The sequence below is a fragment of the Elgaria multicarinata genome, chromosome 10 (genome assembly GCF_023053635.1).
Source record: "Elgaria multicarinata webbii isolate HBS135686 ecotype San Diego chromosome 10, rElgMul1.1.pri, whole genome shotgun sequence".
NCBI classification, from domain to species: Eukaryota; Metazoa; Chordata; class Lepidosauria; order Squamata; family Anguidae; genus Elgaria; species Elgaria multicarinata.
In genome coordinates, this window is record NC_086180.1 from 52,824,802 (window position 1) to 52,850,597 (window position 25,796).

The window sequence follows — 25,796 nt, forward strand, 5'->3', positions numbered from 1 at the left end:
GCACAGTCCTCGATTTGATGGGCAGCCAAGGACAGTCCTCAAGTTAAAGATGCCCTCTGTTTCAAGGGCTGTTCAGTCCAAGTCTGAGTTTAAAGATAAAGAACCAGATGTAGGGAGAGCCACAGGGGCTTTGAAGTTGCCCATCAATTCAGGAATCCACCTTAAAGCATCCCTGAGAGATGGCTGTCCAGCTGCCTCATGAATGCCTCTAGTGTGAGAGAGCCAACAACCTCCCTAGGTAACTGGTTCCATTGTCGTACAACTCTAACAGTCAGGACGTTTTTCCTGATGTCCAGCTGGAATCTGGCTTCCTGTAACTTGAGCCCATTATTCCGTGTCCTGCACTCTGGGATGACAGTTCATTGTGTGCTGCAATATATTCCACTGGATTTGACAGGTCTTAGAAGTACTTTGCTTTGGCAGCATCGCATCTGAAGTTTTGGCAGCATTGTGTCTTTTTTCTTTCTTTTTTTAAATACATATTTTTCTTCCACTTGGCTGCTTTCATGCAGGAAAGTAGGGTATTATTCTGCACCAGGAAAATAGGACAGCATTAGTCATTACATTTACAAATCTATTCGACTTTAAATAGGTCAAGACAAGAAGAGAAGACAACTTAGAGAAAATGCACCAGAAGTTGCAATTGAGATACCTTACCCAAGGAGTGGGTAAAAGGTAGATCTGGATCTATTAGTTAGACCTCTGGATGATTTGTGGTTAATTAGCAAAGCTACTCTGCAACCAATTAACAGCCAAAATAACAAAAGCTCTAACACACTTAAATCCAATTGATTACAGTGGGACTTGATTTTGGGTAAACATACATAGAAGTTTATGGCACAGCATCAGCTATGCCTGGAGTCTCCAACATGACACCCATGGGCCCCAAAGTACCTGTGGATACCTCTCTTGGTGCTCACCAAGCTCCCTGCCCCTTCTGATTTTTATTTGATTTCTTAAGGTTTTTAATTCTTTCCTTTTTTAACAACTGGGAAGCTAAGTTGATGCAAAGCAAAGTGCTCTCTTCCAGTGCCATCTTTATTTGGGTTCAAAATAGGGTGCCCATATTTTGGAAATCAAAAAGGAGGACAACATGGCTGCCCCCAAGGGAGCGTGCCCACCAACATGTCAGGCCCCCAAAGGGGCATGTTCACCAATATGTCCAGGCTGCAAAGGGGCGGGCCCACCCAAACATGGCCTTGGTCACATTTCTGATTTCACAGCACACAATTAAGACAAACCTGTTCTACATAACATCTTAATGTTAAAATCACTGGAATAAAGAACAAGTGAGACATTCAATGAATCTGAAATTAACTTCACTCATTCCTACTTTTGTAGCTTTTGCTGTACTTTGAAGCTTTTGCTATACTCTGTGTGATACAGTCTCACCTTCCCTCAAATATCTTTTCTGATTGCAAGTCTTTTACCAGATGACCATAGTCTCACCTTTGCCATCTCCTTTCTCATATCCATACTCACACATTCAGCATACTGCTACCTCTGAATAAATGAAGCAGTTGACAAGTACAGAAAAATCTAATATAACAAACAAGCAAACAAGCATTCAGAAAGAGTATAAACTGCTATTACCCTGCAAACATTAGCCATGGAACAAAATGGACTAAAGGCTAGCACCTCTTAGCTTGTTTCAACTTCAACCAGACATAACAGTCAAAAACAACCAAGAAAAACACACCTACCTCATTGACATAGCAATACTTAATGACAAAAGGAAGAGGACAAAAGAGAAAAATATACACCACTGGCTATGGAAGTTAAAGAACTATGGCAACAGGAAAAAGTTACAATTATTGCATTAGTCACATCAGTCACCAGCATCATATCATATATATTTTTACATGAAACCTTCAGAAATTAGGCCTACCACATGCACACCAACATCCAGAAAGCAGTCATACTTAAAACATGTTCAATAGTCAGGAAATTTCTGAATCAGTAAAAGATAGCATGACTTGGCTAAGCCCATCATGTTCATCTAGAAAAACTGCCACAAGTGTGGAGGGGCATAAAGTTTGCCTTCCTCCAGCTTCCACTTCTGTTTTAGATTAACCACAGTTTAGTGTGTCGTCTGAGTCCTAAACTGTGGTTAATCTTAACTATGGTTGGTAAAAATGAAACCAGCTTCATAAACTTTGGTTTGAAGTAGACTTGTTTCCACTCCCCATGGTTAAACTTAACCAGATGTCCAGGTTGAAATGACACGGCAAGTTACAATGAATAAAAAATGGAGTTGAAAGCTCTTACTGGAGGCTGCACCTGAGAACAAGGGAGAGTGTTTTCTACTTCAGACTACCTTCACCTTTGTATGGAATTTATCTCTAATTTATCCATCATGTATCTGTCCAGTTGATAGTGTTGCCACTTTTATTTCTGTCAAGCTTACTTCCCAACTGCAAGAGTCACAGGAATTCAGCTGGTGCACCACTTTTCCTAGCATGGAAGTGTGGTGAAGATAAAATTTAATTGTTGCATGTGGGCCTGTCATGCAGCTGTCAAGGAAGCCCTGCCAAAAGAAAGATGGCAACCCTTCCTGCACATAGAGAAGAATGTCCATATAAAAACAGCTTTAAATGGCTAAAATGTAACAGATGAAAGCTCAACCTCACACTGGAATTAAGCTAACTTCCAAAACAAGTTCTCCCCTGTCTTGAAAAGGCCAGATGATGAAAATGATCCAGATTAAGAAGTCTGCCTTTTAGTAACTATTAACTTTATAACCACATTATGCAGACACACATGTGTGTGTGTGTATTTGCAACACTAGATGGCAGCAGATATCTTAAAAGGAAGGTCTAGATCTAAATTAGAAATGTTCAACTGTGGTGTCCCTGTAGGACTTCCATGTTTCAGCTGTTGACTAATTCCTGCCAACAAGAGCCAATAAGTTTCCAAGTCTGCACTTACAGAGATTTGCCAAATTGTGTTTACTGAAATCACAGAAAACTTCCTTTATTTCCTTTAATAATTGTTAAATGCCACATGAAGATATCACATAGCTGAGGTGTATGGTGACCAAATGGAAAGGAGGACATGTCTCCTGTATCTTTAACAGTTGTGATGAAAAGGGAATTTCAGCAGGTGTCATTTATCTATGCATACAACACCTGGTGACATTCCCTACAGTTAAAGCTGCAGAAGCCTTGCTGAGTGTGACCAGATACAAAAGAAGGCAGGGCTCCTGCAGCTTAAACTGTTGTGATGAAGAGGAAATTTCACCAGGTGCTGCATGCATACAAATGATACCTGCTGAAATTCCCTTTTCTATGCAACTGTTAAAGATACAGGAGACCTGTCCTCCTTTCCATGTGGTCACCCTTGTTACAGGCAAGGGCTTAAGGCTGCTGTCCTAAACACACTTAGGTCCCATTGAATGGCCACTAGTCCTCAAGGCTATGCGGTACCTCCAGTAACGGAGGCAGTAAGCCTGTGTACACCAGTTGCTGGGGAACATGGATGAGAAAGTACTGTTGCACTTGTAACCTGCTTCTGGGTTCCCCATCAATAGCTGTTTGGCCACTCTGTGAATAGAATGGTGGAATAAATAGACCCTTGGTCTGATCCAGCAGGACTCTTTATGTACTTATGAATGCAATGAGACTTGCATTCCTTTTTTACAATTGATGACAGCAAGCACGTACTGGAGTATCTCTGTACAGTATGTAATCTTCCCGATAAAACTAATGTTTATAGTTTTACTAAAGCAGAACATTTATTTCAAGCTATCAGACTCCCATATAACAATGAAGGGGAAGTCATCCAAGGGTGGAAAGCCAGATGCTTCCCTAAAGATTTGTTACTTTTTAATGTACAGAATAATTTGGAACATATGTTCTGTGCTCCTTCGTTGCTTCATTTCTTTCACAACTTAAGCAGGCTGGGTTCATCAGTCAAGGTTGGGTGCAATCCTAAAATGAGCAGCCACTGCCTTAGGTCCTAGAAGAAGTTAACTTAGGATGCAATCCTATGGCTACTGAGAGATAAAGGGCTTTTTTCTGTCTAAAAATGCATAGGATTGTGCCCTTAAGGAAGTCCATGGAAGGCAGATTTCCCATCCCTTCTGCCCCTTTCTAGATGGCTTGGGGGAGGTCTTTCTTAATGATGTGGGATAGGATGTGGGGGGCTTCTGTGGAAAGGAGGAAAGGAGAGATTTTCCTTCTGTGAACTTCCTAAAGTTAGCTCATTTTAGGATCCCATCCAAATTTTTGGCAATTGCCCCTGCATATCAGTTTTACCATGCTCCATCCTACTTTGTTCAGGAACCCACCCACCCACCATGCATTTTGAGACCTGCATTGGCAAAGAGAGAATGGGAAATTGTCCTTCAGAGAACTTCTTTAAATTAAATTAACTTTTGGATCCAAGCTATTGTGGATCCAATTAAAGATGTTTAGACTTCCAGGACTCAGATCCAGTCATCATTGGGGAAAACAATGTTTTTGATGTATGTCATAGAAGGGCTATGTAGACTTCTACCTTTGTGTCTAGTCCGAAAAATTCAACTAGTTCAAAATATGGCAGCCAGGTTGGCCACCAGTACAACTAGGGGTGACCATATTACACCAATTTTAAAATCACTTCACTGGCTGCCAATTAGTTTCCAGGCGAAGTATAAAGTGTTGGTTATTACCTTTAAAGCCCTACATGGTCCAGGTTACCTGTGGGATCACCTTCTCCAGTACAATCCACCCCACACACTCAGGTCCTCTGGGAAGAATTTACTTCAGCCAGCAAAAACTAGATTGACAACCTTTACCCAGAGGACCTTCTCTTCTGCCGCTCCCAGACTGTGGAATGGCCTGCCAGAGGAGATTCATCAACTCAACAGTCTTTTTGAATATAAAAAAGCTCTAAAAACTGATCTCTTCTGGCAGGTCTACCCAGTCGAATTTTAAGATGTCTGGCTGTTATTTTAATAATGCATTCGTTCTATAGGTTTTAATTAGTTTTATGTATTTTATAATATTTTTCTATGTTGTTCCCCACCTCTATCCAGAGGGAGATGTGGATAAGAAATAAACAAATATAAAATAATAATAATAATAATAATAATAATAATAATAATAATAATGAGAAGAAATGAAATATCTCATACACAAACAGTCCTCATCAGATGCATACAGCTGTAAAGTCTACTCAACCATGAGAAAAAATGAGGGCTACAAGGATGTGTTTCTGTGGAGATAAATCCCAGTGTCCCTTAACAGGGATTTGCACACAGGAAGCCATTCATGGCAAAGAGTAGACACAGATGTTTCTTCAGAAAACTGTTGACCTGTTCCAGAGGATGGGAGGTGGCAACAAACAGTAAGTGCTTCCTGAGTATGTATTAGTTATTTTATGTTGTGTGTCTAGCAATGTTTTATTATCCTAAATATTGTACCTTAGGTATTATGAATGAGAAGCCATGTACATTTTTAGACATAATGCTGAAGCCCTCCAATCTAGTTATTCATGGCCAGTGTCGGCACAAGATAAGAGACATCCTGTTTTGCAGTGCATATTGTTTATTATTAATATGTTTCAGATATTTATGCCCTGCCTTTTGACCCAGATGAGTGCCCAAGGCAACGGCTTTAAAAACATCATAAAGCAGCATAAGAAAAATAAGAACAAAATTCTTAAACTTGGTAAAAAGCAAAAGCCAGCCCTAGCGAACAAAGAAACAAAAAGGCACAAAAACCAGCCATGACCATTTCCTCTCAAAGCTGAAAATCAATCTGTTAACCTCCCCATATCCTCTGAAATAAAACCTGTCATCTAAAAGTCAACAGGGAAGGGACAAGCTGAACCTCCCTGGGGTGGGAATTATACAGTGCTGCCACTACAAATATCCTCTCATATCACCCAACACATCACTGAAGCTGAGGGAACATGGAACAGGGCAAATGACCTAAATGTACGGGAAGGTTCCTATTCATTTCATTTATTTCATTTATTATATTTCTATAACTCCCCATAGCCAAAGCTCGCTGGGCGGTTCACAAAGATATTTATTTATTACATTTATATCCTGCCTTTTTTCCTCCAAGGAACCCAAGATGGCTAACAATCCTCCTCCTCTCCATTTTATCCTCACAACAACAACCCTGTGAGGTAGGTTGGGCTGAGAGTCTGTGACTGCCCCAAAGTCACCCAGTGGGTTTCCATGGCCGAGTGGGGACTAGAACCCGGGTCTCCCAACTCCCAGTCCAACACTCTAGCCACTACACCACACTGGTGGAAGGCAAACTTTGTGCTTTCGTGGTTAACACAGATTCTTCTAGGTCCGGTAGTAGAATCTTGAGGGCATCTGTCTCAGACAACCCCTGTGGTTCCTGAACGTTTCTTCCAGATGTTATTCTGTGCATTGCTTGTTCTGTCTCTGTTAAAATCACAGTAGCCCTTCCTGGAAAAAAAAAACTTAACAGCCTTGACTCCCACAACTGCAGGCTCTTTCCTCATCTAGCCATGCTTCTAACAATGAATCTTCTTTTCTTCAGATATGCTAGATTTGTGCACACAGGGAGAGTTTGAAGCGGGAATGCTTTCGAACAAGCAGCCCCTTGTGTATGTCCGAAGTGGTGCATACTGTATCAAATGGTTCTTTGAAATTGCAGTTCAAGAATGCTAAGGGAGGGAAAACAGGGCCCAGGTTATTATTGACATTAAAAGTGTATATCCTTAAGTATGAAGACTATCAGGGCAACTAACAATAAAACAGATAAAACAATAGTAAATGTAGCAGATTTTAAAACAGAGAAGTAACTAAAATCAATTTCAGTAAAAGGATTTCTTTTAAAGGCTTGCAAATATAAAAATGCATTTGCCTGTTACTGAAAAGATGTAGGAGTTGTCACCAGGCACCCGACCATTAGACAGAATTTGTATTGGGACTGCAACTCTCTGAGAGGGGAGATTTACGCTTCACCCCTTCCCATCTTTGTCCAGAAATTCCCCATAGAGTGGTTAAAAAAGAGGGGGGGAGTCTCCATTGGGGGGAAACCCACATCTTTCACTGAAGTAAATAATCCAATCTGCTCTGTATGATTTGAAGAACATTTAGTTTGGCCTTCAGGCAAGAGATTTTGGATATCATGAAAGGATAGTTACGTGTTAGCTACTGAATTTGTTTTTATTGTATTTTTATTGCCAGGGATGGGGGCGGGGAGCTTGTGGGATTTTATTTTATTTTATTGCTTCAGGTACAAAAATAGGTTGGCTGGCTCTATGCAGCTTGACTTGGAGTGGTGGGGGACACTGTTTGCCGCTCTCCCTCAAAATGTCTTAGACCTGTCCTTGCACCAGGCATGCCACACACTGGGAAATGCACTCCCTAAACAGGGAATTAGGGGCCTCCAGGGATTATGTTGATATGGGCAGGTATGTGACTTAAAGACTGTCTGCCCCTATCGCAGGGTTGGGGAACATTTTTCTCCCAATGGCCACATTCCCTCAGGAATGCTCTGTCGTAGGCTACATGCAGGGCTGGAGCCAGCAGTGGGTCAACGCCAAACTTTACTAAAGCCATCCTTTTTTCTCTCTCTCTCTTTCTGCTCCCATTCTCTCTTTGTCCCCTTCTGCTACTCATCCGTTTCCCACCCCACTCCCTTTTCTTCTCCACCCAACAGGCTGCTGGAAGAGGGCCAGATAGCTCCTGCCAGATGCCTAAACTGATTGTTTGCCAAAGACCTCATGCAGCCACCCTCCATACCCTATATGAACCTGCCCATCCGCTGTAGTCACTTTGAGGAGCCCACCACTGGAATACAGGTAGTGGGAACCAGTGGAGGCTGGTGGCTCCAATGTCAGTGGGGCGGTGAATCTACTTTGGGTGTCACTCAGAAGCCATCAGAACTCTGAAAGAGCTGTTCAAGGTGCTTCTGCCCCACTGACATCAGAGCCACCAGCCTCCACTGGTGGGAAACATGGAAACAGCCCCCGCCCCCATGGCAGCATCCAGACTGTGGAACTGCCTGGCCTGTGAGAGGTGCTTATGATTTTCTGCCATCTCATTAATATCATCTAGTTAAGATGTCGGTTGGGCAAGCATTTGGTTTGCCTTCTGTTTGATGGCGTCCGCCTCCCAGCATTCCTATTTTTGCTCTGCTGCCTCTAGGTTTTAATGGTATTATTGTGATTTTAATTGTAATTGTTATTGGTTTTGTTGTTAAAGTATAAGTAGCCTTGAGCATTCTGTTTTCGATTGGAAAGGTCAGATACGTATCCTGCAAATAAAATAAAGAACAAAGAATGTTGCACACCAATAGCTACTGTGGCCTCTGTGAATTTATGTGCCAGTCTCCATCGCTCTACCCGTGTTCTCTCTCAAGGAACATATCATACTTAATTCTAGCTAGCCGTATGCCAAGTTGCAGCATTTCCTTTCAAAGGCCAACACACATACACAAAAAAGCCAACGTTCAGAAGTACATGTTAATTGCATTCACACAAAATCTTAAATTAGGCAAGCATATAATGTGGTCATGTTTACAGACGCCCTGAGACAGCAGTGGCGTAAGCACTTGTAAAAGCATAACGCACATTTTCCCCTTTTACATATCGAGGGGAAATGGTTTAAATCTTCTGTTCAACAAATTGTACGGATGAAGCGGACACCGGACGTATTTCTTCCTTGCTCTAAATTAGAGCCGGGGAGGGGGGGGCGCTAAGGATTTCCTTCCAATTAATCTGCATTCAAGCACTGATCTGAACTAGTTGAAACTGAAAATCCCCACCTACAGGGCCCGGTGTTTGCATGTAAAGGAACAAATGTGGCTGAAGAGCTCACAGCACTGTGTTGTCAAAGTTCACACTCTAAATGCCTTTACTTGATGTGGCAAACAATACAGTCAAATGCTAAAGGGAATACGTGACACTGAGGCAGACTCTTATTCTCAGAGCTATTTTGGGCACCGCACTCGTTTCAAGCATAAGAATAGCAATATTTCCGTTGGAGGTTATGAGACTATGGAGATAAATGCTGCTTCCTTTTCCTTCGCTTTCATATAGGAGTTACTCATTAGCGTAGTGCTCTGTATGCACTTTATAGTCCATGTTTATTTATATTAGGGAAAGGACTGCTGGAAAATAGCCTGTCTGCTAGCACTGCAGCATTTTTCCTGAGCTGGCTCAGAACTGTAGAATGACATTTCCTGATTAGCATTGGAAAAATTCATGGAAAAATTCACTTGGATCTTAATAATTGCTGTAAGACACTTATTTTATACAGAATCAACAAGCTTTTGACATTAAGCACCAACAAAGCAAAAGCATTCACTTTGGAGAACTCGGCGTCTAAAATGTTTGTTTTGAAAATGGTGTACACAAATTTCCATTTATTTATTCTTGAAATTCTTTTTATTATAAAACATAAACAAAAGAAGTACGTTTCTGTGCCATACACAACTATTTCAATGTAAACAGCCAGTTAAAGGGGATTATTGTATTGTGTAGGAAATCGGTATCACCTACTACAAACCTTATTGACTGACACATCCACCTGTTTTTTTTTTTAACTTTACACAATTGTTTGTTTTCAAGTACATTTGATGGTCAGAACAGAGCCTATGCACGTACATCTTGAACACATGCTTTGAAAGGATCCCAGTCACAAAGAAATTGCTTACGTGTGGTGTCCAATGTTAGTCCTACTGAGAATAGACCCATTGAAATGAATGAAACATATGTTATGAGTAGCTTTGAATTCAACTTGTAAGCATGTAGGTTCTATTTAAACCAGCCTTCCCCAGCCTGGGGCCCTCTCAAGGCGTTGGCTACACAACTCTAATCATGCTGATGGCAATCCTGGCTGGGAATGATAGGAGTTGTAGTCGAATACATCTGGAGGGCACTGAGAAAAAGAGCTTCAGCTATTGGGCAGTATAGAAATAAATCAATATAAATAAATGGAATAAATAAATAAGGCTAATTTAGACCATCAGGTGTTTGCATAGAGATTAGAAGAGGGAAGATCATGAAGTAATGAGAGCCTGGAGGGGGATGCATCCCAATTCTTAAAATCCTTGTAGAGGGAGGATAGACTTTGCTTTGTGACTGTTCTGGTTGGAATTCAGGATTATAACTGCCACCCAGTTCATCCCCTTATCTCTTTTTCTTCCTCAGAAATAAAGATGGCAACAGCTGTAATTCCTCACTTTGCTTTGATGAGATCCCAGCAGCTGGTAAGAAAAATATGTTAATTTAAAAGAAATGTGGGCACCTTGGTGGGTTCCAAGAAAGGTGTCCAGGGACACACTATGGCCCATGGGTTCCATGTCACCTACCGCTGCTATAGTCTGTGAAATTATGCTCTACATATTTTTCTTTTATATCAGCCAATCTACTAGCAGGGTTTGGATGGGGAAGAATGTACTAGTCTGTAATACAGTATAACAGAATGCATGATCTTTATGTCTTGTCTGTTCCTTGTTTTTAATAAGTAAACAGATTTTCAAAATCAATACTTTGTTTGATTTTCAAACAAAGTATCTCTTTAGATTCCATTCCCTCAGAAAAATGGGTCAATGCACACACAATGACCTAAAGTGCTCAGTTCTGAAAAATACATATTTCCCCCCAAACAATTCCCCCACTTATATGTTTCTCCTGCGAGTTCTGGCACTGTTCATTTGTTTTTGTCTCTTTTCAGATTTATGATTCCTTGTTATGTGTAACAGATGTGTCCAGCTACGCAAAGCAAAATTAGATGTGATGAACTGTGGTGGAATAAGCGTTCTTTACATGGAATGTTATAAAGAGAAGAGTGTTATGGGATAAGGAATGTGACCTCCGTGTGAAAATGGACATTTTTATAAATAGGTCTCTGTGCAAGGAACTGTCCACCACATAAACCCTCACATATATGTAGAGAAAAAGAAGGAATAACAAAAGAATTACAGAATTTCCACAGGCGTTTCATACAGTTCTCCATTAAATGAGGGCAAAATCAGAGGTGAATCTACAACTGTTACTTTGTTTTCTGCTATGCTCTGCACTGTCCATTACTTGCCCTTCTGACCCAATGACAGCTCTCTGCCATCTGACATTTTACAAAGCATCTGGTGTACCATGCACAGAATATAAGTCGTGTGAAAAAGAAAGTACACCCTCTTGGAATTGTATGATTCTACATATCAGGACATAATAACGATCATCTGTTCCTTAGCAGGTCTAAAAATTAGGTAAATACAACCTCAGATGAACAACAACACATGACATATTACACCGTGTCATGATTTATTTAACAGAAATAAAGCCAAAATGGAGAAGCCATGTGTGAAAAAGTAAGTACACCTTCTGATTCAATAGCTTGTAGAACCACCTTTAGCAGCAATAACTAAAGGTGGTTTCTGTATGACTTTATCAGTTTCTCACATCGTTGTGGAGGAATTTTGGCCCACTCTTCTTGCTTCAGTTCATTGAGGTTTGAGGGCATTTGTTTATGCACAGCTCTCTTAAGGTCCCGCCACAGCATTTCAATCGGGTTGAGGTCTGGACTTTGACAGGGCCATTGCAACACCTTGATTCTTTTCTTTTTTCAGCCATTCTGTTGTAGATTTGCTGGTGTGCTTGGGATCATTGTCCTGTTGCATGACCCAATTTCGGCCAAGCTTTAGCTGTTGGACAGATGGCCTCACATTTGACTCTAGAATACTTTGGTATACAGAGGAGTTCATGGTCGACTCAATGACTGCAAGGTTCCCAGGTCCTGTGGCTTCAAAACAAGCCCAAATCATCATCCCTCCACCACCATGCTTGACAGTTGTTATGAGGTGTTTGTGCTGATATGCTGTGTTTGGTTTTCGCCAAACATGGCGCTGTGCATTATGGCCATACATCTCCACTTTGGTCTCATCTGTTCAAAGGACATTGTTCCAGAAGTCTTGTGGTTTGTTCAGATGCAACTTTGCAAACCTAAGCCGTGCTGCCACATTCTTTTTAGAGAGAAGAGGCTTTCTCCTGGCAACCCTTCCAAACAAACCATACTTGTTCAGTCTTTTTCTAATTGTACTGTCATGAACTTTAACATTTAACATGCTCACTGAGGCCTGTAGAGTCTGAGATGTAACCCTTGGGTTTTTTGCAATTCCTCTGAGCATTGCACAGTCTGACTTTGGGGTGATTTTGCTGGGACGTCCTCTCCTGGGAAGATTGGCAACTGTCTTGAATGTTTTCCACTTTTGAATCATCTTTCTCATTGTAGAATGATGGACTTTAAATTGTTTGGCAATGGCCTTATAACCCTTCCCAGATTGATGGGCAGCAGCAATTGCTTCTCTAAGATCATTGCTGATGTCTTTCCTCCTTGGCATTGTGTTAACACACACCTGGATGCTCCAGACCAGCAAACTGAACAAACTTTGGCTTTTATAGAGGTAGTCATACTTGCTGATGATCAATTAATCACGGGCATTTGATTAGCAGCACCTGTCTGCTACTTAGCATCTTAATTCCTATGGAAGCAGTAAGGGTGTACTTACTTTTTCACACATGGCTTCTCCATTTTGGCTTTATTTCTGTTAAATAAATCATGACACGGTGTAATATGTCATGTGTTGTTGTTAATCTGAGGTTGTATTTACCTAATTTTTAGACCTGCTAAGGAACAGATGATTGTTATTATGTCCTGATATGTAAAATCATACAATTCCAAGAGGGTGTACTTTCTTTTTCATACGACTGTATTCTGTTATATCAAGGAATATAGTCAACGAAAATGGGTCTCACATTAAATGATGAAGGCAAATCTACTGGAGGTAATATGCTAGTCACATGTATAATATCCTACTGTATCTGGAAACTGAGGATGCAAATTTGAGATGATGTCAATTTAAATAAATGTCAAATAAGGACATTTACAATAGGCACAGTCTGAATTCTTACAATACAGGGCTTTCCTATTTTCCCTCTGCACTAAAAAGGAATGGGGCAGAGGCAGCCTGTGAACATAGAGATCTACATCAGAGCTATTGGCCCCATTCAGAAGACACCTTAAACCATGTCTTTAACCATGGTGATGAAGACAAAAAAGCTTATTCACCGTGGTTAAAGCCATGGTTTAAGGTGTCTTCTGAATGGGGCCAATGGCTCATAACCATTCTCTTGGCTTGTTTTAAACTTCTCAGCCATTATTATTTTCTAACTTCATATGTTGATTTCCATTGTCTTTCATTAGTACCTACTCCATGCCAATAACTGATAAGCTGAGTGAAGGTGACAGGTAGTTACTCGGAGGAGCTAAAACACATAACTCTGGTGTTTAAACACCATAAGCCTCTCTATTACTTCTGATTCTCAGTTAGGGGTATTTTCTAAGCCATTATTTGAACCGCCCAGAGAGCTTCGGCTATTGGGCGGTATAAAAATGTAATAAATAAATAAATAAATAAATAAATTATTTCACGTAGAATTACAGATCAGCTGGGATTTTACCATCTTTCCCAGCTTCATAAATCATAGTTTTCCAAGGTTCTACATTGGAAAACCATAGTTTATGAAGGAGAGGAGGCTCCCCATTTCAGAAGTAGCAACTCACGGAGGGCAATGGGAGTGGAGCTAGAATGTGTTGGGAGTCCTGAATTAGGACTGGTTTTTTGTGATTTCCATATCTTTGTACAAGCCTGCAAAACCTGGAAGAAACTGAAGACTCAGCATCAGTCAATCAGCTTAAAGGTCAAGTTTGCAGGTGGACTTTATTGAATTATTGGGATGATGCAAAAGTCTAATTGTCTTGCCATTGCCAATTAGTGGTTTCATCATTTGTTCAGGGAAGTGTATATAAAGAGAGTTTTAGAGCTTTGTAACCAGATTAAAATATTCTCTCTCTACTGCTGTGAGCCCTGCTGTAATCTGTATGACCAAGTGTGTGAATATGTTGGTGTAAATTTGTATTGCCATAAACTGTGTTATTTTCTATCAGTAAAATACTTTATTTTTGTACCAAACAAAATAGACTCTGTCTTGAAGTTAATTTGGTCTTTGCTGACTTTCATAGTTAAGACCCGCTGCTATTCTGCTAGTTCACTAGTATAGTGAACAAAAGGGTTTATAAATAATATATAACCCTCAAGAGGTTATGGGCCCAGCTACCCAGTAACCCAGAAACCCAGAAACCCAGTAACAGTCTGGACATAATTCTAGTTCTTAACAGAGAAACAGTAGGACCTGATAAGACAGAGAAGCCGTGCGTTGACTAATTGCCCTGGAGCGTTGCTTTTTCAAAAGAACGTTGGGATTTAGACAAAGGAAGAAGTTTTTTTGTAAAGCTTTTGTCTTGCAAAGTCACACGCTGTCTGATAGAAGGCTATTTTTGAATTTGAAAAGGGATTCTGAGGTTGTTAAGCCGGTCAGTTCCCAAAAAAAGGAAATTCAAATAACAAAAGGGTTGAAAAAACAACCAATTAGCAGTTATGGCACTTCAAATAGGAATGAATACACAAATAGAACAACTCACAGACACAAATTATATTACTTGGTCATTTAAGATTGAAATGAGTTTAAGAAACCAAGGGCTGTGGGAAGTGGTTACAGACCCACCCGGTGAAGATTTAAGTGCAGCTGATTTGAGAGAGTGGAATCGAAATGCAGAGAAAGCAAAAACCTATATAATCCTCTATATGAAGAATGATCAGCTATTCTATGTTAATAGAGAGGATGCTGTTCATGTGATCTGGACAAAATTGCGTGAAGTATATATAAGAGATACAGCAAGTTCTCGAATAAATTTAACACGCAGAATGTATAGGACGATGCTAAAAGAATCTGGAGATATTAGCAAACATTTGCAGGAGCTGAGAGAAATATTCCAAAGTTTAGCATCGGCTGGCTTGACTCTTTCAGAGGAAATGAAGTCTTATATTATTTTGTCTAGCTTACCAACGTCTTGGGACGTGTTGGTGACTACCCTAGAGGGAGTGACCGTCCGTGATTTAACCCTGAATTATGTGTGCAGAAAATTATTAGAAGAACAACAGAAAAGACATTCCAAGAGAGAAGCCGTGAGCTCAAACAGCAAGGCAGACTCATTTCAACAATGGTCTAGTTCTGAAAGGGTTAAGACCGAGACTGTGAAAAAGGAGGAGACTGAATCTGCTTATTCAGTTTATAAAAAGCATAAGCCACAAAAAACAATTGTTTGCTGGAAATGTGGCAAAATTGGACATAAGAATATTGACTGTAAAGTGAGATTACAACCTGAGAAAGTTTCTGAGCATCGCTAGAAAAATGCTTCTTGTTCAAAGAAGTCAGCACAGCTCGTTACAGCTGGAGTGAGCAAGATGTCGAAGGAGGAAGGAAACGGAAGCTCAGCTATCTAGCTGATAGACTCAGCTTGTAATTCCGTTATTTCTACTAGAATAGAAAGCTTCCTGGACTTCAGAGTCACGTCTAACAGATTTATTTTCCTTGCTGACGGCTCAAAGCAGGAAGTGAAGGGAGAAGGAATTTGCCATATTCCTGTCCTTAACGAAAGCTTTGCTAATGCTATTTTTGTTCCCAACTTAAGTCATTCTCTTTTAGGTGTGTCAAACCTAATGGAGAAAAAGTTCTCTGTCTCCTTTGAGGAGGGGAAATGTTTTATTTCCAGGCATAGAGAACTGAAGGGGACTGCCAGTTTAAAAAACGGTTTGTTTTTCCTGGACAAGAGCCAAGGTAGAGAAGAAGATATTTCTTCAAGTTCTATGACTTACAAAAACATTTCTCCCCATGACAATTGCCTACATTTATTCCATAAGAGATTTGGACATCCTTGTTTTAGATCTCTGGGCAAAACTCTCAAGATTGCTGAAGATGTGAGAGTAAAAAATTGCCAGAATTACCTTGACTGTTCCGTTTGTAAGTTGGCAAAATCACGTGTAGCCAATATTCCACGTGTAAGAGACTAGAGACATAAAGACATTCTTAGTCTAATACATTTAGATCTGACTGGTCCTTTCCCAGAGAGTTATGGGAAAGCTAAATATGCCCTGGTCATTTTAGATGACAAAACACGTTATTCATAAGTATATTTGTTAAAGCAAATGTCTCAGTGTCTAGCCAAAATAAAAGAATAAGTTAAAAAAGTAGAGAGATCTTTGCAAAGGCAAATACAGAGCTTCTGTTCGGATCAGAAGGGCGAGTTTAGAAGTCTAGAGTTTGCTGATTTTTGCAGAAAGCATGGGATTTCTCATAAGTTTACAGATCCCATGGCGTCTTAGCAAGCTGGGAATGTGGAGCAACAGATTAGCGTGCTGAAAACGAAAATAAAATGCTTAATGAAAGATGCCAAAGCAGATCCCAAGCTTTGAAGTGAAGCTTTTATGGCTGCAAACTATCTGTGCAACAGAACGTGGTCTTCAGCCATTAACAATATTCCTTTTTTCTTAATTTTTGGCAAAAATCCTAGTTTAAAACACATCAGAATCTGGGGATCCTATGCAATTGTGAATATTCCTTTAGCTCAAAAGAGACAGCTAGGACCCAGAAGAGTCAAAATGATGTTTGTTAGTTATGAAAATAATAGTTAGAAGTTTTTGCACAAAGGAAGAAGAATTGTTGTCTCAAAATCTGCTTCCTTTGCTGAGCAGAATTGAGAATCAGTACATGATAATCCGTCAGTTTTACTAGATTTAGATTCTTCTAGCAGGCAAACGCCTGTAGCAACTCAGACCGAGCCAGAAGACAGAAAGCAAGAGGAGGAGGAGGAAGTGCAGATCCCCCGCAGGTCTCAAAGACAAAACAAAAGCGTGCCTCCCCATAGGCTTGGAATACACGCTTATAATGTGAGCTGTGAACCTAATTCTTATGCAAAAGTAAAGCAATTAAGTTCTTTTGAACGAAAACAATGAAAGTGTACCATAGAAAGCGAATTACAGAGTCTTCAAGAGAACAAAGTTTTTGAAGAAGTTGTTTTGCCTCCAAGACAGAAATCTTTAACTTGCCGCTGAGTTTTCAAACGCAAGCCGCTTGAAAACAGGGACACTAAATTCAAGGCTAAGCTAGTTGCTAGAAGATATAATCAGGTTAAGGACGTCGATTATGACGTCACTTTCTCACCCACTGTAAAATCAGAGACTTTACGCTTGTTTTTAACCCTTGCAGCCAAAGAAAAGTTGAAAATAAGTCAGTACGACTTTACCACAGCATATCTAAACGCACCAATCCAAGAAAAATTGTACTTGAAGAAACCAGAAGAGTTTAAAAACAACAACAAAGTTTAGTTATTAAAGAAGGCGATTTATGAGTTAAAACAGAGTGCGAGGTGCTAGAATTCAACTTTAAACAACACTCTGGTAAACGACATGGGTTTTTCTAAGAGCATTGCAGACCCTTGTCTTTACACGAAGGGGAGTGGTAAGGATTATAAAGCCTTAATTTTGTTTGTTGATGACATTTTGATATCTTGTTATAGTGACGCAGAGGTCCAAAAAGTAGCACAGCAGTTAGCTAGTAAGTATAACTTGAAATCCCTAGGGCCAGTGAAAAATTACCTGAGAGTAGAAGTTAAACAAACGGAGGACAGAAGCTTTCTGCTAAGTCAAAAGCAGAAAATTGAAATGTTACTTGAACAGTGTGAGATGCAAGACTGCAAACCAGTGAAAAGCCCCATAGAACTGAACATACAAAGTACTTTACAAAGTGAATGTTTTAGCAACCCAGATTTGTATCGGTCTGTAGTTAGAATGTTGTTGTACTTAGTTAACTGGTCTAGGCCAGATTTGTCAGCTTCTGTCGCCATTTTAAGCAAGTTTGTTGCAAAGCCCACAATACCAGCCTGGAATGCCCTGAAAAGAGTTTTAAGGTACCTAAAAGGCACCTTAGAGCACGGATTAAGTTTATCTGCAGAGCCAGATGAAGATTTATTGTGCTATGTGGATTCAGATTAGGCAGGCTGTACGGAAGATAGAAAATCCACGTCTGGATATATTCTATTATTTAGAAAAGCCCCAATATCCTGGAAGTCAAGGAAGCAAGCTTCAGTGGCCATATCTTCATGTGAGGCTGAGTATAGGGCACTGTCTGATGTTTGTGGTGAGATTACATGGCTATTGCAATTATTAAAGGACCTCAAAATCCATGTTGCAAAGCCTGTAACTGTGTTCTGTGATTCCCAAGCAGCAATTGCATTGGCGAATTCAGAAATCCTAAAGATAAAGTCTAAACACATAGCTATCAAGTTTCATAATGTCAAAGAACACATAGCTAGTAGAACATTGAAGTTAGCCTACTGTGAGTCCCAGAATAATTTGGCAGACGTCTTTACAAAACCGTTAAGAGCCATCAAACATTGAGAGATTTATGAAACGTTAAGTTTCAGGGAGGGCTAAAAATGTGATTAACTGTACAAATGTTGTAACGTGGTGAAATAATAGAAAACCCAAAAAAGAAGGGGTGTTGGGAGTCCTGAATTAGGACTGGTTTTTTGTGATTTCCATATCTTTGTACAAGCCTGCAAAACCTGGAAGAAACTGAAGACTCAGCATCAGTCAATCAGCTTAAAGGTCAAGTTTGCAGGTGGACTTTATTGAATTATTGGGATGATGCAAAAGTCTAATTGTCTTGCCATTGCCAATTAGTGGTTTCATCATTTGTTCAGGGAAGTGTATATAAAGAGAGTTTTAGAGCTTTGTAACCAGATTAAAATATTCCCTCTCTACTGCTGTGAGCCCTGCTGTAATCTGTATGACCAAGTGTGTGAATATGTTGGTGTAAATTTGTATTGCCATAAACTGTGTTATTTTCTATCAGTAAAATACTTTATTTTTGTACCAAACAAAATAGACTCTGTCTTGAAGTTAATTTGGTCTTTGCTGACTTTCATAGTTAAGACCCGCTGCTATTCTGCTAGTTCACTAGTATAGTGAACAAAAGGGTTTATAAATAATATATAACCCTCAAGAGAATGCTCATCCTTGTTCCCTTCCCCCAAACTCAGTATGTTGTTTAAACACAGAAGAATGCCTGAATAGGGCTGTTGAAGGTGTTTACACTCAAGGCCAGAGATGATAACATGAAGCCAATTTAGAGTGAGGGCAGAAAGTATTGCCCTCATTCTTAATGTCTGTTGAAGAGTAAGTCATGGTGTGAACATTTCTCTCTGAACAATTCCCCCACTTATAAGTTTCTCCTGAAAGTTCTGGCAATGTTCACAGAAAAACACATTTAAAAATTGTCACATTTTTTAAAAAAAAATAGGCACATTTGATGAGGCAGGGAGGGGGGAATCTACATCCACCCATCCTCATTTTAACTTAGCCCTATCTAGATCTTGTTCCTTTTGTCAGATCAAACAAGAAGAATGGCTTCTCCCATAGAACAATATGATGCAGTGTCTTAATTTAGTTGTTTTCCTGGATTTGGGAGTTTTAAATTCATTTAGCTGTTTTAAATTTTTTTAGCTTTTTTCTGTGTTTTAACCATTGCTGTAAGATGCCTTGAGTCTTTTTTACAGAAAGATGTATAAGGCTGCAATCCTATGCACGTGTTAGACAGGGGGGGAAAGTCATATATCTTTAGACAGAAAAAAGTCATATATCTTTAGACAGAAAAAAGCCATACATCTGATAAACAGAATGATTAAACATTATATCATCCAGGCACCACATTTGTTCATGTAGCCACATACAGTATGTGTGGCATATTTTGTTTTAAATCTGTCCATTTTCATATTCCTTATGTATTTGTTTTTAAATTGATTACCATCTCAATCTTTAGATTGATGCACTCTTTTCACACCCTCAGTAATAGCTTAACACAGGCTGCTGTATTCCTGTCAATCATAGCACAATATTGTGCTATCCACAGAGTGGGGATAGCACAATATTGTGCTATACCCACCCCTAATGGGCACAGAGCACCTGAAGAGCTCCAAGCCCCGTGCCTGGCTCCTCGCATTGACCCACAAGGAGATGGAACGAAAGCGGGACAGCCACCCACACCTCCTGCGGTCTCGGGACGATCCCAAGACCGCGGGAAAAATCAGGCTAATAGCCATCCCGGTTATCCCGGTGAAATGGAGGGATCTTTCCTCTCTGCCCCCGGGATCCCCTGTGTGTCATGTGAACGTACAGGGATAATCCCAGGGCAATCCCCGGGATGAAGCATGGTGTAGACATGCCCTAGGTCAGGCTTGAACTCAGAGAAAGGTGAGCTTGGTAACAGGAAGGCACCACTTTTTGCCGCAGAGATCGACAATGGATCACAAAATAATTCTCTACACCAGGGACTTGGAGTGATGCTGACCACTTGATCTAGAATAGGTAAGGAAATCAGAGGATGCAGAAAAATCAGTTTAGGCTTACCTTTAGGAAACACACAAGTGGGAGCTGCAACAAAATGTTGCAGTGGACAGTGCTCCATGTTCAGGATTCCAGCCCTTCTATTCAATTTCCACTTGTCTCCAAAAGTCACTCCGTATTTTGTGGCCACTGAGCAATATTCTGTAGCCACTGTTATCAATTGGTGTTTTGGGCTGTTCTGCCAACCTTAGGGTTTTTCCCCCCAAAAGATGTGGTTTATTTGGGGGGGGGTGTCCTTCTGGAAAAACCATGGGGTTTACCCAAACCTGCTGATACCCCCTCTTGCGTATGTATGTGTTATGTCCTTTTGTCTACTTAAGCAGTGGCACTCACTGCTTGAACTTTGGAAATAAAGGAAAAGATATAATCATAAAGTACATTACTTTACATACTATACATTACTTTCATATACAATATCAATGCAAGTAATGGAAAGCTCCTTAGACGGTTTTAGAAATAAATATCTGTCACAGCATAAGAAACCTTGAATCATTTCATCCTACCCATTTTAATTATTATTTTTACCTCTACATAATCCAGTATTATACAGTACAACTCAACATTGACAAGTATTTTGATTAACTCAACCATTATGACTAATACACTGGCCACAAGGCTGTTCCCATGATTTCATATTCCCACAGCATCCAAACTTTCCTTCCTGCCTTCCATTGCTCATGTGTCTCTGGGAAGGAGCCCTGGTATACTGTTTTGGTTCTTTACAGATGGTTTCCATCCATCTTCATCCACTTTTTGATTGTGTGCTAATAGGAACATGAAACAGTCCTCTCCCTAAAAGCTGAATCCCCAAACACTTGGGATTCATCCTTCAGCTAAGTCCAAGCAATGGCTCAAGCCATGGTATTGGGATAGCGGAAAGAATCTGGAGCCAGATAAAACCAAAGTCGTTGTGACTTAAAAAGGAATGGGAGCCCTGTCATTAATGGGATTTACAGCCTTCTCCTCCCCCTTCCCAGTTGCTGGAGTTTGCAATCTTACATTTTTCCTGGATCCGCCATTGTGCTTGGATGCCACCATTTTAGAGCAGTTAACTGAAGCACTTTCTACCAGCTCCGTATAATAAGTTTTAGACCCAGCAGCCTTTACAATTGTTCACTACGTGATATAAAATACATTGATCTACCACTCAAAGCATTCATATTCCAGAGACCCATGACACCATAGCAACTGTGCTGACTCCTTGTGGTCTTCCAGGAAACGAAATGCTGTTAGGTATGATCTCCAAGGCTCTACACACTCTGTCATGACCTCTATTATCAAGTGAGTGCAGCCTTACCAGTATGCATACCAAGGCAGCTGCCTTAGTTGAGGGACAGCAGGGGAGCAGTAGTGGCAGCACATCCCTCCCCCAGCTGTCGCTGTTAAGGTCTTTGGCTGTTTGCATCCTCTGGAGCCAACATCCTGGTGGTGGTGGTGGTGGTGGTGGTGATGATGATGATGATGATGATACTTGTTTGATGCTTGGCTTGTTAGATTTGTTCTGAACCTCTGCCCTTGATTGTGGTGTTGGGAGGTATCCCTTTTACCACGGCAAGCACTGGTTGAGACTCTAAGGTCTCATCCAGTTCAGGGCTGATCCTGCCAGGAAAATGGTAGGACATGACAATGATAATGCTCCATCATATTTATTAGGCAACCATGTGCAGGTTATAGCCAAAGGACAATGATAATGCTTAGACATAGTTCTATTTTAATGTGTATGTTTTTTAAAAAAAATCAGATCCTGACAATGGCTATGTCAGGTTGTTTTTATATTGGTTTCTCCTAGTTATTGTATTGCTATGACCAAACAATAATTGCAAATAATAAAATATGGTGATATTTTAATGGAATTTTTTGGACTTAAGGAACACAAATATACACATTGACTAAATAGATACAATTAATCAAACTGTATGCAGCTCGTCCTGGCAGAAAGCTGCGTAATTGCTGGAATTAGACAGATAACACTGGCTGAAATGTTTCAGACCAAGGTATGGCTTAATTTGGATGGGGGGAGTACAGAAAAGAAATTCTGTAGGATTGTGAAATTCAAAACAGTTTTCAAATATGCCAGCTTTATGTTTCAAGGTAACTGCGAGAATAAGGAGCTGGATATCATCCTTCCAAACACGGTCTGTTTGAATAATAACTTTACAAACAGTAAGCTCTTGCTTAATGGCTGATCCAGGTGGCCCTTTATCAAACTGATAGCCCATAAATTATGCAAGAAGAAACATGCCACTCAATCCAGCAGCCTTGGTAATGCTTTCTCATAAGCCCAGTAAAAATAGATCAAAGCCTTTCACACTTGTATAGACAAATGTTAACCTGGCAAAAAATGAAACAAGATTTGAGGGGTTCTTTCTAAAATGAATAAGAAAGCCAGTATAAATGCACATCAGAGCAGATGTTTCTTTGATCTTCTCATTAGGAGATTTGGAAGCATCGTCTGCAATAGGTCTAAAAGTGTTCCCTCGCATTCTAAATAGGTCACGACTGCTAACTAATAAAAACAGTAGTGTTTATATTGTGCTTATAAAATAAAAAATGCTTCACATATATTATCTCAATAATTCCACCAACCCTGTAAGGTAGGTAAGTATTATGGGTTAAATCCAACTTCTGCAAGCTGATCATTGCTTGGGCAATGGGATTTTCCTTTCCCCTCCTCCCCCTGTGGGGTGAAAAATTCCCCATCCATATTGTAGATGGCAACCTATATATTTCACCTTCACAGAGTCATCAAAGCTTCTGAGGGCTAAATTTGCCTAAAGCTACACATATTTTAATTGTTTTTATTGCTTTTAAATTTTCTACTGGTTTAAGGTTGTTAATGGTTTAATATGTTTTTAGCTGTGTACATTACGTATTACTTTATACTGTTTTATTTTATACTCCACCCTGAGATCCCAATGATATAGGGAGGGATACTTATATTTGGAAAATCTATGAAGGAAATGGAGATAAGGAAGCAGTCTGGCAGTACATTCAACTTTGGTTTCTGATGAGAGAGCGTTCACGTATTTTTATGACCCAACCAGAATATCCACACATCCAAACTGGCTCCGTGCTAGATTGACAAGCTTTACATTAGAATGAATTGTGATTGATTTTACAAGTGTAGTTATGTACTTATCACACTCGACATTCAGAGCCAGATTCATGCTGGACATAGTTCTCTTCTTATTTACATTCATGTAATTCTATTACTACAACCATTTTGAAGTGAATGAAGCTTATGAGTGATTTCCGATTTAGCATTCACAGAAGAGATATAGAATATACATCAATTTGCCCATATAGCCAGATGCTGTAATATAGGTGTGTGATCCGCTTCTCCTCGGATTGGAGAAGCAGAAGCGGATCAGGGTGATCCGCCTCCGCTACAGGTGGAGGAGAAGCGGATCGGGGGGGCTGGAGAAGCATGGCGAAGAGAAGCAACCATAAGCGGATCGCTTCTCTTTTCGCGGAGCGCTCTGCCAGCCATTTTGGATTTTTTCGCCCATAGGATTGCATTGCAGAAAAGATTAGTGGATAACTTTTTTGTTTTTCAAGCTATCTATTTGAAACTTGCTGTGCTTAGAGAGTCATGGGTGGGGGTCATTTTGAGCCTATTTTTAGCACTTTGTGTGCTGTGGTTTGCTTGCTATAATTTTTTTTAAAAAATAGGGTAAAAAAAATGGGAGAGGTATCTTTTTGAAGTGCTGAGAGGCAGATTCAACTCCCAATCATGATCACCTGATGAAGCATCCTCCAATCCCAAAGTTGGAGGGGGGGATAAGCAAAATGGAATACTTAGTAACTTGAGATACTGGGAAACTTTTCTTTCTTAGTCTCTGAACGGACTTTTCCCAGTGTTTTTTTAAAACAGTAGCCCCACCAAACGCACAAACACAACCTGAAATCATATACTAAGCAAATAAATAACAATTAGGAAACACAGCACTGCTACCCACCCTAACCTTGGTGAACAACTGAATAGATGTGATGCAAGGGGATGAGGTCCCCTAGAGCATGTGGACGTGCTCAGTGCACACACTCCTGTCCTTGGAGGGTCATCAGAACCCTCCAAAGATTAACCAGTGGAAAAGCTATGCCTGTCATGAGTTGAAGTGTCAGGTAGCTTTTTAAAGACTGGTACTTACATAGGGCCAGTCAAATTGGCATAATTCCCCCTCCCCCTGGGCACATCCACTTTCCTCTTACTGGTAAAAGACAGACATAGCCTTTAAAAAAAAAAGATATTCTTGTTGTTTATTCAGCAACACTGCTGCTTTTAATTCCACCCCTCCTTTGTTTATTTATTTATTTATTTATTATTTTTTATAGTTATACACCCCATAACCCAAGCTCTCAGGGACTTTTCCTCTTCAGTGAAGTCAGGCAGGCTTTCATTGTGGTTCAACTCCTTATTGTTGTTATTATTATTGCTATTAATATTAATTAGTACTGCTATTATTATTATTTTGTTGTTTAATAATGGCTGTGATCACAATACAGTCAATCAACTCTGAAGCAAGGATCACAAAGCTTTACTCTTCTCCTCCCAGCCTCCTAGTTATGGGATGCAAAAGAAAAGGCACCTCTCTGTGCTGCTCCCACCTCACAGGGATGGTTTACATTACTGGCTTTGAAACAATCCTTGGCTCACTTCGTTGTGCCTCCAGAAATGTCTGCTGCATGCATGCCTGCCTTCCCGCCTCCGCCTGGGTGCTGTTGTTTTGGGGTACTGCTGGGACTGACTTCTCCATAGATCTATGCCATATCCCTGCCTGCCCCTCTGCCCGCCTGGTGCCTGGGAGCTGTACTACATGATCGGCTTTGTGGTTCAACCCCACAAACCTCTGGCATGCTTGCTCCCAGTGCTGCCTGTCCTCCTCCGTGCCCGCCTCACAGGGATGGTTTGCATTACTGTCTTTGAAACTATCCTTGGCTCACTTCCTTGTGTCCCCAGAAATGTCTGCTGCATGCCTGCCTTCCCTCCTCCACCTGGATGCTGTTGTGGTGGGGCATCTGCTGGGACTGACTTCCCCATAGATCTTTGACATAGTTGTACATCTCTGCCTGCCTGGTGCCTGGGAGCTGTACAACATGATGGGCTTTGTGGTTCAACTCAAGCCTCTGGCATGCTTGCTCCCAGTGCTGCCTGTCCTTCTCTGTGCCCACCTCGCATGGATGGTTTGCATTACTGGCTTTGAAACAATCCTTGGCTCACTTCCTTGTGCCCCCAGAAATGTCTGCTGCATGCCTGCGTTCCCGGTGGGGCATTTGCTGGGACTGACTTCCCCAGGGATCTATGGCATTTCTGCCTGCCTCTCTGCCCGCCTGGTGCCTGGGAGCTGTACTACATGATGGGCTTTGTGGTTCAACCCCACAAACCTCCGACATGCTTGCTCCCAGTGCTGCCTGCTCTCCTCTGTGCCCGCCTCACAGGGATGGTTTGTGTGTGCCTTGCTTTGACTCAGGGGAGAAGTCCTTCCTGCGCTCACTTAGACTTTTTGAAGAAGATTCATATTT

The 25,796-nt window shown here is 40.6% G+C and overlaps 2 protein-coding genes across 2 annotated transcripts in view; one reads left to right on the top strand and one right to left on the bottom strand.

The window, feature by feature from the left end:
• RBM47 (RNA binding motif protein 47) overlaps positions 1-25,796 on the bottom strand; it is a 315,704-nt gene that overhangs the window by 121,905 nt on the left and 168,003 nt on the right. The window lies entirely within an intron of this gene.
• LOC134404404 (uncharacterized) lies at positions 17,280-17,864 on the top strand. Its single transcript, XM_063135090.1, has one exon. It carries the CDS (start codon positions 17,280-17,282, stop codon positions 17,862-17,864), a length of 585 nt encoding a protein of 194 aa, XP_062991160.1.